Source organism: Colletotrichum siamense, assembly GCF_013390195.1.
Source record: "Colletotrichum siamense strain Cg363 chromosome Unknown KSG_Cg363_contig06, whole genome shotgun sequence".
In the NCBI taxonomy this organism is placed as follows: Eukaryota; Fungi; Ascomycota; class Sordariomycetes; order Glomerellales; family Glomerellaceae; genus Colletotrichum; species Colletotrichum siamense.
In genome coordinates this window covers 4,404,308-4,418,583 of record NW_023501019.1, presented here as the reverse complement: position 1 = coordinate 4,418,583, position 14,276 = coordinate 4,404,308, and the positions used below count along the sequence as shown (strand labels likewise).

The 14,276-nt window shown below is 53.5% G+C and overlaps 4 protein-coding genes across 4 annotated transcripts; 2 read left to right on the top strand and 2 right to left on the bottom strand.

Moving 5' to 3' along the window:
- Positions 1 to 3,896: 3,896 nt before the first annotated feature.
- Positions 3,897 to 5,698, top strand: CGCS363_v010182 (Drug resistance protein; the record flags this gene model as incomplete). The annotated part of the gene is made up of 2 exons (XM_036642031.1): positions 3,897 to 4,163; positions 4,226 to 5,698. The coding sequence occupies 2 exons, from the start codon at positions 3,897 to 3,899 to the stop codon at positions 5,696 to 5,698; spliced, it is 1,740 nt and encodes a 579-aa protein (XP_036492776.1).
- A 1,892-nt stretch (positions 5,699 to 7,590) lies between these two features.
- Positions 7,591 to 8,466, top strand: CGCS363_v010181 (uncharacterized protein; the record flags this gene model as incomplete). Its single annotated transcript, XM_036642030.1, has 1 exon — positions 7,591 to 8,466. The coding sequence occupies one exon, from the start codon at positions 7,591 to 7,593 to the stop codon at positions 8,464 to 8,466; it is 876 nt and encodes a 291-aa protein (XP_036492778.1).
- Positions 8,467 to 8,894: 428 nt separating this feature from the next.
- On the bottom strand, positions 8,895 to 9,209 carry CGCS363_v010180 (uncharacterized protein; the record flags this gene model as incomplete). Its single annotated transcript, XM_036642029.1, has 1 exon — positions 8,895 to 9,209. One exon carries the CDS (start codon positions 9,207 to 9,209, stop codon positions 8,895 to 8,897), a length of 315 nt encoding a protein of 104 aa, XP_036492777.1.
- A 459-nt stretch (positions 9,210 to 9,668) lies between these two features.
- Positions 9,669 to 12,248, bottom strand: vps901 (Vacuolar protein sorting-associated protein 9a; the record flags this gene model as incomplete). The annotated part of the gene is made up of 4 exons (XM_036642028.1): positions 9,669 to 10,349; positions 10,406 to 10,578; positions 10,629 to 10,706; positions 10,760 to 12,248. 4 exons carry the CDS (start codon positions 12,246 to 12,248, stop codon positions 9,669 to 9,671), a joined length of 2,421 nt encoding a protein of 806 aa, XP_036493630.1.
- Between the last annotated feature and the right edge of the window lie 2,028 nt (positions 12,249 to 14,276).

The following is a 14,276-nucleotide window of genomic DNA, read 5'->3' as shown; positions in this document are numbered from 1 at the left end:
GGTGATAGGATTTGAGTGTCCCAAAACTTGGAGCCGGGTGTTGGTTAAGGGTAGTGAAGGAGGTGCGGTCTTTCACAAGAAACTTCAGACTGACTAGAGAGTTGGAGCGGTTTCTATACACGTGTAGGCAGTGATGTGACGAGTTTGAAAGTTTATGAAATGAATCACATTGGGTTTTCAAGTCAGGCATTGGAATCAACGACATGGGTGAAGCAATCGGTCTGGTCAAGGAAAAGTTTCAGTGCATCATAGGCAGAATCATAGTCAGAGCCTCCAAATTGTTTCCTGAAATTGGGGTGTTTGATTCGATTTTCTGAAGGCCTTTGTTAGCCCTCAGTCAGCGAGGAGTCGGCGTGAAAGGCCAGGAGAAACATCTGGGCTGTTCGAGCAAGGAACAAAAGCTTTGAGCAGGCTTTTCGTGGGGTCGATATGCTATTCCGAGATTCCAAGCAGCTTCTAACTTCATGTCGTCGAAAAACAAAGATGATTCATACGCATTGCAGCCTTTTGCGCCTTGTCAAGCCCAAACACAATTCTCAACAAGCGATCGTCCTTACAAGGGGAATATTTAAGTAACATGCCACGAAAAGGATTGATGTGGGCATAATTGTGCTCTTTCTGTGTGTGGCTTCATTATTACCGCGTCGTGCGATGTTGCGTTCAATATACTTCCAACAAAGCTGCCTGACAGGAAGCCACGAGAATAGAAAATCCAGACAGCCATTGTGTTTACAACACATTCCGGTGTGGTCCTTTCAAGTGTGATTGGTTTTGAATCCAAACAAACAGCTTTGACTTATTCCAACAAAGTTTTGATAGCAGCAACGCAGTGAAAAGACATAGACAACATCCAAATTTCGATGGAAGTGACTATCAGTTCATCAATATCAGCCCCTATTATTGTCATCTTAAGCAGGAGATGGGTCAGAACGCAAGCATTATGCCTAGATTATGGTGGCGCACTACCTATTTGACGAAGTTGACTTCGTGAGAGCTCTCACCACCGACACACCAGACGAAATTCCCGTCAGAGACTGCAGAGCCTCATGCCGACCACGATTCTGCTACGTCCACATCTGAACCTCAAACCATGTTCTTCCGAAGCACATGGAACAATTGGAACCCTCAAGGTCATTGTGGCAGATTCTGCCTGAACGCCGTGTTCGAGTCCAACGTTGTGTCAGGTGCCTTGTGTCTCGCGTCTGCGCCCAGCGGTTTTGTCACCACGTTACAATCTCGGTGTCAGGTGGGACAAATCTCGTTGCGAGGATTCGAGACATAACGCAGAGCGAAGAGCCACCCAATCACCTCACGTCCGTTGCACATTTCTTCCAGCCTGTTTAGCCTGCAGTCGGGTGGCTGCTTACGTCGGGAAAACGGCTGCAGCCGCCCGAAGACTTGACTCTTTGCCACGCGTTTGAGGACGTCGCCAAGTTCAAATTCCCAATCGGCTTTTCCAACCGTCCCTCGACGACATGGAACGTCGTTTATTCTGTCCACTCTCGGCCGAATTCTCTCTGGCCCGCCGAGACAATCTCATCTTGCGATTTAGAGGCCCGTCCTGAACCATCTCGTGCACCAGAGTCGGAGCGAGATCGAGGCAGTATGGACCCCAAGTCTTGTGTCGACATCGATCCTCCGTGCCGAGAGGTCTCATGATGGCACAACAGAGGCCAGAAGGCAGATTCGCGGCAGCTGAGTAAGATGCCCACTTAAATGTTCACTCCCTTCAGGTGTATCAACTTCCAAATCAGCCTCGATGATCCGCTTCCACGACAGACTATTGCATTTTCTAGTTTTGTTTTGTTCCTCGTATCGCAAGATCAGCCCTGGTTGGGCTCCTTTGCATCCTCCCTTGCGCCGGGAAGTTTCCTCACGTCAACCATCACAGGAGAATTGGTCACCCTGTCTCACCCGGGGAACCAGCGCCACGGAATGGGAACCTTCTCGAGCAGCCCGAAGCGAGAATTCCTCGTCTGTGGTTCAGGGATGGCAAGATCGTCGGGGTTCCACAAGAACATGCGGGGCATGGGCCCCAAAAAAAGAAAGCTCGGTGAATCACATCGCCTGGCCAAGGAATTGAGGGCATCACGACCGGAATGCCCTCACAAAAGAATTGACAAAAACAACTGCCGCGTCACAGCAGCGCGACCATAGCGAACTCTAGATGCTGCAAACTGACCGGTCATCTGCACACGTTTAGGCCAGTGAGGTAAGATGGTCAGCTTTGTTGTTTCTTTTCGAATGTGACAATCGGATGATGTCTTCACACCCAGCACGACAGGCGGTTACACATCACTGTTCTGATGGAAACTCATATGCATCGATCGACCCCGACCGGCCCAACCTAATGCACCTATTCACGCGCCCCGGGGACCCAACCGGATCTTGGGCTCTTTCACAAGACAAGGGGTGTAGATCTGGGGAAAAGCAAAGCTAGAGGAAGGGGGCCCTTGACGAAATCAAATTGAATCGAGTAAGCGCTCAGCTCTTCCAATGGGTTCGTCGCGACCGCCTCATCGTACGCGAGACCTTGCATCATGGTGTCTGAGCTCGCAGTTCTAGTTGCTTGTTGGGGCCCTCGGATCTCCTTATAATTGCTTTTTTCTGCAGTGATGGGAGAAACTCTCCGGCGCCGGGGGGCCCGTCTCCTGTCGGCCGGCCGGTTATCTGGGAATGTAACCATTATGTAAACCCGCAACCCGCTACGTATCGGCACCGTTCTTTTCTCAACAAGGGAGGGGAAACACTCGGCAGAGCGCCCAATGACGCCTCGCTGCATTAGATTTCCCCCCTCCGGCTCTCTCCCTCCCTTCTTCAATAACACGAGTTCTCACTTTCTTCGAGTCACCTCTTGAACCGGGAACCCAATGTCTCACGTTAGCGTGCGACTGGGCGGGCTGATTCCCAAAAGATTTTGTTTACTCGGATCGACCCCCTACATTTGATCTACCGACGTCTACCAGGTGGGAGGATCTTAGACAATGCGGCGTCTTTATTATTATTCTTTTTTCTTTCGAGAAAATTTTGCAAATCACAAAGGGACCCAAACGCACACATTGTTCACTCGAGACTGATTTCGTCAGCAGTTGATGCGACCGCAGTCGTTAGATCAGAGTTGGGGGCTTTGCTAATTGCTCCGGCGCACCTTATTACTACAGTCCCAATCGAAAAGCGCCACATCGTCTGCGTCAGCAGTCATCTTTGACGTAACGTCCCGACTTACGGCGATCCCCTAAATTAACGGAGGTAGACCTCCAACCGGGCATTTCTCAGCTTCATCTTTCCGAGGAGACAAATAAGATCCAATTCCATCGGATGATCATTGTGCATGGGGCTGCCAAGGGTGGTCTCGCCCGTCCGCCCGCGGCGGCGGGACATATCCCGGATCCCCCCTCCCGGGAGACATGGCTTCGACTCAGCGAAGCCACAGACCAATGGCAAACACGCCGTGCTTCTTCACCCACCGAAGCCAAGGCGAGCAAACTACAGGGCTCCTGCCACCGGCTGCACTTCCGCATGTCTTGTGTAATTCTTGAACCCCATCCCACACGGCCCTGGCGTCCTAGACCGGGATGGGCCTAGCCGACGTAACTCCCAAAGGCATCCGACCAACAGGGCCAAGCTGACCTACATGATCCTTTTGCGCTCTCCACTGCTATGGGAAACTAGGGTTGGATGTTGTGCTCGGGTGACTTCTACTTCGAGTAGGAAGGGGAGCAAACATGGCCAGGGTATTCGTCCACTTCGAAGAATACAAAAGCCCGGGGCCGCTCACCTGGATCCTGTGGCACATTCACCAGATCAGTAGCCAGAGCAAAATTTCACCTCACTCCCACATTGGAGAACGCCGGCCAAGTCACATCTTTCCTTCTTATATCAGGTGACTTCCCATCATGAGCGGCTTCCAGAATAACAACTCGTCATCCTCCCTCCCTCCTGTCGAGGAGAAGGATATCGAGATTATCACGACTCACCATGCCAGCGAGGGCATGTTCTCGGAAGAGAAGTACGAATCAACATCAAATGCGGCTGCCTCGTCAGACGGCACACAGTCAGACGACGACACTAGCAGCACTATCAGCGAACCCAAGCAGGCTCCTCTGTCCAAGTTCCAGGCCATCGCCCTCACGGCCACCGCAACCGGCGCATGCTTCTTGAACGTGAGTCGAGCCTTCATGCCGCCGACCCCCAAGGGAACAAACCTTCTAACACCTTATGTAAGACGCTCTCTATTCAAGCTGTGGTCATCATCCTCCCGACCATAGGCCGAGACCTCAACATCCCCGAGTCTCGCGTTCAATGGATCGTCTCCGCCTACTCTCTCACCTTCGGCTGCTTCCTTCTTCTCTGGGGCCGTATCGCAGATATCTACGGCAAGCGTCTCATCTTCGTCCTCGGCACCGCCTGGCTTGCCGCTACTACTGTTGCTTGTGCATTCATTCCTAACGAGATCGCCTTTGACTTCGTCCGCGGCCTGTCAGGTCTTGGTGCCGCTGCAAACGTTCCCACAGCAATCGGCATTCTGGGGACCACATTCCCGCCAGGCAAGGCCAAGACGTATGCCTTCGCAGCCTACGGCGCTGGCGCACCCCTTGGAAGCATTTTTGGCAACATCCTCTCTGGCATTATCGCCGAGTACGCCAACTGGAAGTGGGTGTTTGGTGTCCTGGCGCTTCTGGCTGGTCTCGTTGCCATTGCTGGCATATTCGTCTTTCCTGCCGAGACGGTCACCCTACACAAGAAGGGCGTGAGCACGAAGAAGTCCGTCGACTGGATCGGAGGTGGTCTCATCACCGTGGGTCTTCTCGCGCTGATGTTGGCATTGACGGAGGGTAACGTCGTCGGCTGGCGCACGCCCTGGATCTCAGTCCTCCTCGTCATCTCCCTCATCATCATCGCTTCTTTCTGGTTCTGGCAACGCCACTTGGAGTTCAAGACCAACCGTCCTCCTCTGATGAAGACCTCAATCTTCCAAAGCGTCAGATTCTGCGCCGCCATGGCCATCATGGCTCTGTTCTTCTCATCATTCAACAACTTCCTCACCTACGCGACATACTTTTACCAGCAATACCAAGGTCAATCCATCATCACTACGACGCTCTACTTTCTTCCCACGGGTGTGGCTGGAATTCTCGTTGCATGGGCCGCAGCGCTTCTCATCTCTCGAGTGCCCACCTACTTGCTACTGGTCTGTGGCAGCGCCTCCGTCTCCATTGCTTGCCTGCTGTTTGCGATACCCATCCCATCTACCACGTCGTATTTCGCCTACGGTCTGCCGGCCATGATTCTGGCCGTCATTGGATCAGATACAGCCTGGCCATCTCTCACCCTGTTCGTCTCAAAGTCACTTCCTCAAGAAGACCAGGCCCTGGGCGGTGCGCTGGTCAACTCTGTCGGCCAGGTCGGTCGGTCCATTGGCCTGGCTCTTTCGACTGCCGTCCAGACAGCCGTCATGGCAAACTCCAGGGGCACGTCTGTGGAGGATGTGGGGCCAGTTATGGAATGGGATCAACCTTCATTGGACGGTCTCAGGGCAGCTTCTTGGATGAACTTTGCCCTGGGCATCACCTCCCTTGTCATTGTTTGTGTTTTCTTCAGGAGTTCAGAGATTGTTGGCAAGGCCGACTCACCCGAGCCGAAGAGGGACGAGGAGGCGGCTACGACTAAAACGGAAGTCGACGTTGAGAAGAGGTAGATAGGCGCCCCTGGTTAGAAAAAAGTTATGCATTTTCTGTTCATCAAATGTCTTTCGCAAACTTGACCGTGATGATCTTCTAAAGACCCGCAGGGACCAAGACATAGTGTAGCAGACGGTCGCTCCTAGAGCAGATCACATTCCATAACACAAACGAGTCCACATTGCAACCGAAGCGATGAGCAGAATGTCAGACATGCTAGTTTGCATTGCTAGGTCTGCAACGACTGGATCGCAACCAACTCCACCCGAGAGAATACGGGCGTCCGACCAATGCGATGAGATTAAACTCTCCCGAATCGCACCATCACGACGATCTGTCTCGGACAATCAGAGTCATCTGGTAGCGCCGAGCTCGTATCCTTGTCCCTTGGCCGTGCGGCGTAGGGCCGTAACGCCATGTTTGCTCCAAGACAACCCTGTTCCGACCTCTTCACTGCGGGCGCGTTGGGAGCAAACAATCGGTGAACAGGGTAGTATTAGTGAAGAAACAACAAAGACTCTGCTTTCGACCACCACGGTTCTCGGCCAACGTTGATTACATGACAGAAACGGCCCATGTGCAGGGGCCGCTATGTTACCTGCATTTAGCTCGATTCCCGTGTCTACATGCCACCCCGCACATTCATTTACCATTATCCATAAGATGGTGGGTAGGATTTAGAGGTTGGTGTGTGAATGAATCTGTCCTCAGCTGCAGGTGTGCACCCCTTGCCTTGCCATCAAAATGTTGGTAAAGATCGCGCAGTGGCCGATGTCATGGTCGCTGATGAAGAACACCAACCATCCCCAAGAAGTTCGGACCGGATGACCATCATCAGAATTTCCTTGAAGATATTGAGCAAAGCTCCGAGACCGGCAGCCAAAGTCTCCCCTTTGGGTGGTAGACATATCATACTAGCCGGAGTAGAACAGGCTGATACTTGCTGCTCGCCTACTGTTTAGCAACGGCATTCTGCAACTTACGTAGGCAACCTGGTGAAGTATTGATTCATCAACCGCGATGATGGACTTGAAGGATATGGTTCTATGTAGCGGTCAGTAAATCGAGGTTGTTTCCTGCGGCAGCCGGCAGCCAGCCGTTCTGTGAACCTAGACGCGCTCAGGGACGTTTGTGCGCATTCTATGCTGTCAAGTCTTGATGCTTTTGTGGTGTAGACGTCCAGATTTATGGTCGAGGGCAAAAGGGAGGCCAAATTTGCAGTTCATTCTCTTGATGAGTCATATCGTAGGCCATGGAGGTGGACCATACACATTTCCTGGCTTGCAGGGTTCTATGTTCCCACGTGGCTGGGCGTACCTTGGCTCAGATCAACGTGTTATCAGCCGGCATCTGTTGACTTGACCATCTATTGAAACTACGGTATTTCAATCAGAATGCTGGTTGATTATCTTCCTCGGTTCTTAGAGGCTTACTGCCCGGCCTTACTTGGACATCTCTTGCTCTTCGCATTAGGGTTGTGGCAACGTTTTCCATCCATCTAGTGGTTGATCGTACCCTTATGACCTCCAGGCAGCTCATATATCTCCAGCCCTCAAGGGAAACTACATGGATTTCCAGGTGTGCAATAGCTTAATAAAGTTCTGCTGCCTTCCATCACACAAAATTTGAACACCGTATAATCACTGCACCGTCGTGGGTTTCCACAATGGTGACTGTTGATTTCTCCGATGGGAGACACAAACCCATATATCCCAAGCCCCAGGAACACATCCAGAAGGAAAGTTTTGTCCGAATTGTCATCTTCAATGATAATTGTCGTCTATCCACCATCATCGTCCCAGACATCTGAAAAACAGTCAACTTCCTCAGGCGCAACTACTTACCACCGCGGCATTATTCAACACATATCCAGCCTATTTTAATGGGTATTTCTGCATCTGCAATCAGAATGCGTCCAGATAAAAGCTGCATCAAGGCCACCTGGTCTTCCGACTACAATCCATGCAAGAAGCAGGTTCGCTTCACCGAGGACACCATTGATCCTCGCCCATCCGCTCTCTCACACAGCCTGGAAAATTTCATATTCGCCCACCCCGAAGATATGGGTGCCTTCGATCACTTTCCAGATGAGCCCGTGGCCATCCAGCGCACACGGCACTTCAGCACACCCACCAGCAGCCCCGTTCAAACCGAGCAGATCAGCACGTGCTCTCCCCTCAAGAGCTGTCTGAAGAAGCCTAAAAACATTGAGCTTCATGCGGAACTTCCTAAAACCGTACGCTTCAACGAGGCGCTTGAATATGACACCGATGCCGTTAAGCATGAACCTCCTCGACGACAAAGTCAGTCGCCACCACCAAGGGACTCTTCTTCTCAGGAGTCCAAACCAAAAACAAAATTGCCGGACAGATCTCTGAAGCGCGCCAATCCAGAGAAACAAGAATCCTTGAAAGCAAAAAGGGTCAAATTCGCAGTCGACGGCGACAACGACAGCGGCAGCGACACCGAGGAATTCACCGACGACGAGGAATTCGCCTTCCGCATAGAGGATCTGGTGACCGAATTTCGCATAGACAAGGCTTGGCAGAGAATGAGGGTGCAGGAGCTCCGGGAATGGGACAACTACATGTTCAGAAAGTCGCTCATGGAGAACAAAATACGAAACACGAAAACATCGGTGATAAAGAAACGAAGACCCTCGTTACCGCAGGAATGGAGCGAGGGCGTTGAGCGTGGTGTCAAATCTGGACTGGCTGGGTCTGTGCAGTTGAGTTCGGGCAGTCTCAAGACCGCAAGAGCGCGTCATCCGCTATTCCGGGCTTAATAGTTGAAATCGTTCAAAGAGCATCTAGGATGGTGTATTGAGGGTGACAAGAAGGCGAAGGACAAGGCTTGATACCCACGGAGTTTAATCAATTATGTACGCGTCAGGTCAGGTGCGCAGAGCAGATAAATTGGGTCCGAAGGAGTTGGCATCGATGCAGAACTGCTATTCCATGCTTCCGGGTTGGCAGTATTTCGGCCCAATATAATACTATGGCAAATCTAGTTGTATGGCTCATCGGATAAAATACGAAAAACCTCAAAACAAATATCGAGTCTTTAGTTGCGCATCGAAAATTGTGCCATCTTGCTACATGTCGATATCTCAAAGCTCCACGCATATATGTTAGACTTTAGAATTCTTCCAAGGTGGCGAAGACCATAGTCTCTACCACAACCGCAGCCAGTCCAAAATAAACCCCATTACACTCACCCCTTCAAGAAGCCCATCTCCTTAACAACATCCCAAGCCCTCCTCGCAGCAGCGTCCAAGTCCTCCCTCGTCGCCGGTATCCCCGCCGCCACAATCTGCCACTGCAGCTCCGGCACCAACCTCGTCAAAACGTCACACACACGATACAGCTCCGGCAGCCGCACAGGGAGCCGAGCCTCCAGCGCGTCGTACGCCGCGATGAACTCGTCGTAGCTCTGGTCCCGCCCTTGTGTCATGCCTCGCAGCTTCGAGACGGTCTCGAGGAGGCGGCGCATTATCGCCTCGTCAGCGGGGTTCGTGAGAGGTTCCATTAGTTTGGAGGGTAACCCGTCTGAAGGAGTGCTTGAGAAGGGTCCTGTTGGAGTCAAAGCTCGTCGAGATAGAGTAGTCAAAAACCAGCCGGCCGGATGCTCATTAAACAAGCGCAACTCTTTCACAAAGTTCCAAAGTGGGTCTGCGAGTTCAACTCTCGCGCAGGATACCCGGAGTACCGTGGGATGTCAAGTTTCACCGGGATACGTGCCGGAAGTGCTGGTACCTGGAGATGATCATAGCTCCGACGAACCTGACATCATTGAAGAGCTTCCAGCCAGTGAGCTTTCGTCTTAGACATGACGGAGGGCACCATCGCGAGGCATCTTCCCCGCAGAATGAACACTATGACCACGATGTCACGAAATGGCGTCAAGACTCACGAAGACAATTCCCAATGAACGTCGTAGCTCTTGGACAGCGCTCTGGGCGCCTTGGATCATTCAGCTATATATAGCCTAAGTCGAGAGGGCCAAGCAGGCGTCTACAGCCAGTCCAACCCTGCCCTGCTTCTGGTATACCACGTCCGAAATAATGTCCCTGTCAAGGTCGGGAAACATGCCAGCAAGCGTTTCGACGACGTTGTTGTGCTCTGCCCGATGAAGGCGCTGAGCTTCTGCAGCCTCGGCACTTGCCTGTCTTGCGGCCGCCTCCTCTGCAGACAGCTGGTGCCGGGAGCTGGGCCGTTGTCCCTCAACGTCCATACTAGGTCTCGGGGACAAGCGCTCGGGGCCACCTGGGGCTCGGGGCGGGTTGCTTGGTCCCGCCGGTGGAGGCGAGGGCTCGTCGGAAAACATGCGACCGATTGTGCTCAGTGGTTTCTGTATTGAGCGGAGAAGGCCACTTATCGGAGCCTGGTCTGTATCTGGGGTGCCCTCGTTCGATGAGGTCGAGCGACGTGGAACTGACGATTCGCCGACGGCAATGTCTAACGATGGCCTTGTTGTGGAAGCCTCGCTTGGTGGAAAGCTAAAGCCAGACTTTTCTGAGAATACAGGTTCTTGCACGGGATGAGGAGAGTCAAGGCGGTGCTTCTCTGCGATGGCCGAGACAGCTGCTTCGACATTCTTCTCAAATTCTTCGTCGGTGATAGTCAACGTTGTCCGGTCCATGTTCTCAATGAACTGGATGGCACCCATCTGAGTGGAGTTAGCATAAAATCAAAGTGTGAGTCGAATAATCATTGATAACTTACCAATGATGACAGGTAGTAGCCTGCCTCGCCGCCGAGCTTCTCCTGGTTCCTGAAACGCAGAATGTACTGTACGTTGGAGACCAAATGCTCGGGATTGGCTTGAAGGACAACGTAAATTAAAAGAGGCATGAAGGAGTCTGCGGAAGAATCCGATTTGGAATGCTTCAGCAGGCCTTGGATTGGTCAGACATCGAAATCGGTAAATTGTCAGCGCGAGACTCACCAAATATGACCTTGCAGCAGTTCAAGACGCAGATGATCTTGTCTCGAGGGGCCCTGTAAGACTTGATTTTGAGAAGTTCTATGAGCGGTTAGCAGCGACCAAAGTTGGCTCGAAGTAACGAGGCCACGAACCTTGCTGGGCTAGTTTCAGGAACCGCCTACCACTCTCGCCAGCGGGGGGAATGTCCAGATGCTCTTCTCTCAACCAGGCGTAGATCTGGATCTTTTGCGTCAAAACATCGTCGCGCTCAATATCTTCTTGGTGCTGCCCCCTCCGTCCGGGTCCCATGGGTCGCTCGCCACCTCTCCTCTTTGGCTTCGCGCCGGGGATAGGTTGGGGTGGAGGAATCGCAGGAGAGAAGGTCTGAGTGTAGAGTCTGTTCATGACGAGCTTCTCCATACCCTCGCGCGCATTATCAAACTCGGCGTCAGAGACGTCCCGCCACACCTCACACTGGGCCATCTTGTTGGCGATGAATGCCAAGAAATCACTAATGATCTTGACCTGCTCGTGCACCATCCACTGTCGCTTTCCAAACTCGGACAAGAACGACTTGAGATATCTGGCGACTGGGTCTGCCTTTTTGTTTCGTAGTTGTTCTAAGAAACGGTGGAAATCGAATGGTAGTGCTGGCTCGGGCTCGGGCTCGGGCGGCGGCGGTCGGTGTAGTCCTGGAGACATTTGAGAATCGACACTCATCTGGCGGTCATCGTGCGAACGCGCCGGGGTTGCGGGCGGCCCATCCTTAGGGGGCACCGGCGGCCCTTGATCGTCAGTTGGCCTTTCGCGGGAGAGGATGCTCGAGGGAGAAGCAGTGTGTATCCTAAGGCCCTGCAGCTCCTGCACCTGATGAGAAAGCGACGGCGCCACCAGAGGCTCGAGACTAGACTTGCGAGGAGGGTGCTGAATTCCGGGGCTGCCCAGAGTAGTTCCCAGCATCGGCGACGCAATCTCCAGTCTTGGGCTCATGACTTCCTCCTCTCCAGGCCCTCCGCCGTCGCCAGTGAACTGCTCCATGATGCTTTGAATCTCTGAGCGCGAACCCTCTTGCTCATCTTCGCTCGCGTATCGACGCTCGTCGTAGCCCGCGTCGGACCTTGTTGGGGAGGATTCGGAGGATATCCGGCGCTGACCTGCGTTCGAAGGGGTTCGGGAAGGCGGTTGGGAAGTTCGCGGAGTGGGGGGTGTAGGGTCGACGTAGGGTGCCGAGGTCGCTTCTATCGTGAGGAACTGCGTGGAGGTCTCCGCTGGCAGAGGACTCGTAGGCTTCAGGGTAGCGATGGAGGAAGTCATGGTCTCCGCGGTTCCTCCAGGGGCTGGTGCGGAGGCGGTCTGAGCAGATCCTTCCGTCTTGTTCTCGGCATCGGTGACTACAGGAGCTGCTGGCGCGGGAGTTGAAGAATCGTCGCCAAAGTCGATCAGGTCGTCGGTGGCCTGCTGCTTGCCGGCTGCTTTCGCGGACATTGTAGCTTTGCCATCTTCGTTGTGGTTCTGGAGACTGGCAAGGTCTGTTTCAGCCTTGGACCCCGCGGGCTCGGCGATCGTCACCGGAACGGTCTTGTCATTTTGCGTGGCGCCAGACAGGCCGGAGGAGTTATCTGTGGGATCCGTAGGAGACATACACCACAGATATTCGGATCGAGTGAGAATTCGGATTTGGAGCTTGAGCTAGGGCGGGCGATCGAGGCTGAGGTTGCTGTTGAAGTCGGCGGCGGATTGTGGGGGGCGAGGCTCGAGCTCAGCAAAGGGCGGAGGCGGGACTGCTGCTGACATGCAGATGCGCAGTCTCCAGGGCCAGGGTATGCGCAGGGAAGATGTGTGAGTGATCTTCGATATGGATACGAGTGATGAGGGTGTCGGAGGGACGGTGCTGCAGACGGCGAAGGGGGTGGAGAGTGTTGGCAGCAGGTGAGTATGTTGGTTGTTGAGATATCGGATTGGAGTATCACGGGATGGGATCAGCAATGTAGCGGGTTGACCGTGTGACGGCGGAGAAGGCTGCAGCGGTCCTCAGCGATTCTAGACCCCACAATTCGTGGGGGATTGCTAGAACTGCAGTGCACCACCTGCTGAGTGTGTGCTGCAGCTGCGCCGGAAGCCAGAGTTTTGCCGAATTCCAGGGTCCCACAACCTGCAGGAGCCGCTGTGACCTCACGACGTCACCTGAGTGGACGGGAACGCCCGGACCACCGCACAGTCTTTTCGGGGAAATCATTCGCCGAGAGGTTGAGCTGGCATCACGTGATGAGATTGGATCCCCGCTTATGTAATTCAACGTCCGGATTCTCGTCTCCTCCGCTGCCCCGCATCGGCCGCACGTCGGATCCGGTGCGCCGGAGTCGGGGTGTCCAACAGTTCTTCCGTCCCGGCGCACGGCTCCCTCTTCCATCATTCCAGTGTCTCAGCTTGACAAGGGGGCTCGACTTCTCAAATACTGCCCTCGACCTCGGCTCATCAACTTGCATCACCGTCCTCGACTCATTCTTGCATCAAAGTCGATGCCCTCAAGGAGAAAATCTGCTCCCATCGCCAAGTGCGGCCAAGTCTGCCCCCAAACGCTTGACTAGCCCGTCGGATCAGCACAGGGGGACTGTACCGCCCCGATCCTCTCGCAAATCTTTCTTTTTCGGTTTGCTCAGACCGCGGCTCTGGGCCCGTCTTCCCGCTTTTATTTTCCCTCGACCGGAGCCGTTTTCTTTCATCGACGTCTTGTTGCTTTTGGTGTTGAGCCACCGTCCGGTCGGCGGACCTGCAATAAACGCCAGTCTCTCGTCAACTTACTTTTTTCCACACCCGCGGGAACCTGAACTCTGCGCTTCCGGCGCTCCGGCCCATGAGGCTGGGCCCGCGCTCGGTCCTCTGACAAGTGTCAGCGCGGCAAGAGCCTTTCGCCTACTTGTCCTGAAAGGGTGTGAAGCTGAACTTCCCTCAACCTCCGAAGTCCGCTCCTTCATGCCCACCACACCTCACGTCAAACCCAGGATGGTAATTCACTGTCTTGGTTGTCAGGATGAGGCGTGGCGATCGGATTGTCTTGCTCTCTGAGTGGCCCTCACGTCTGGTGCGATCCCTGTTCAGGAGTCTCCTCTGTGAGCGTTTTCCCGTTTCGATCTGGTCATCCCAAGTTTCAGGTTGGAACTTCTAGAACGTATCGTGTTCAACCCAACTATGACGACCCACCACGGGCGTTGTCAAATTCGCAAGCTGCACTTTTATCGACAAGCGCCGTTCGTCCATCAGGGAAGCCTCGTGGGTGATGCCAGCCCTCCATGTCGAGTCCGGATTGCCAAGCGGCAAAGTCACGGTTTCGGTGCCGTGGTTGACAGCTAGATGAGCTGAAGACAAGAGTCATTCGCTACGTGTTTTGTTTCTGGCACGACTGCCGTCCTCTATTGCCGAACCTCGGCTTGAAGCCCTTCAACTTGAAGAAGCAAACACCATCACCGGCCGGTGACTGTTCAATTGTGGCTGCTGGGAGAGTATGATAAGTGATATCAAATCTCAATCACATACTGCCTCATGGCCTAACTGAGATGGGCCTCTCGGCTGGGTACGAGGCCATCGGGTGCATGAGGCCAGAACGATAGACTTCGAGACGGTTGCCTTGGTCTTAGCCTTGCAGATCATGGGTCGTTCTGCAAACAATCA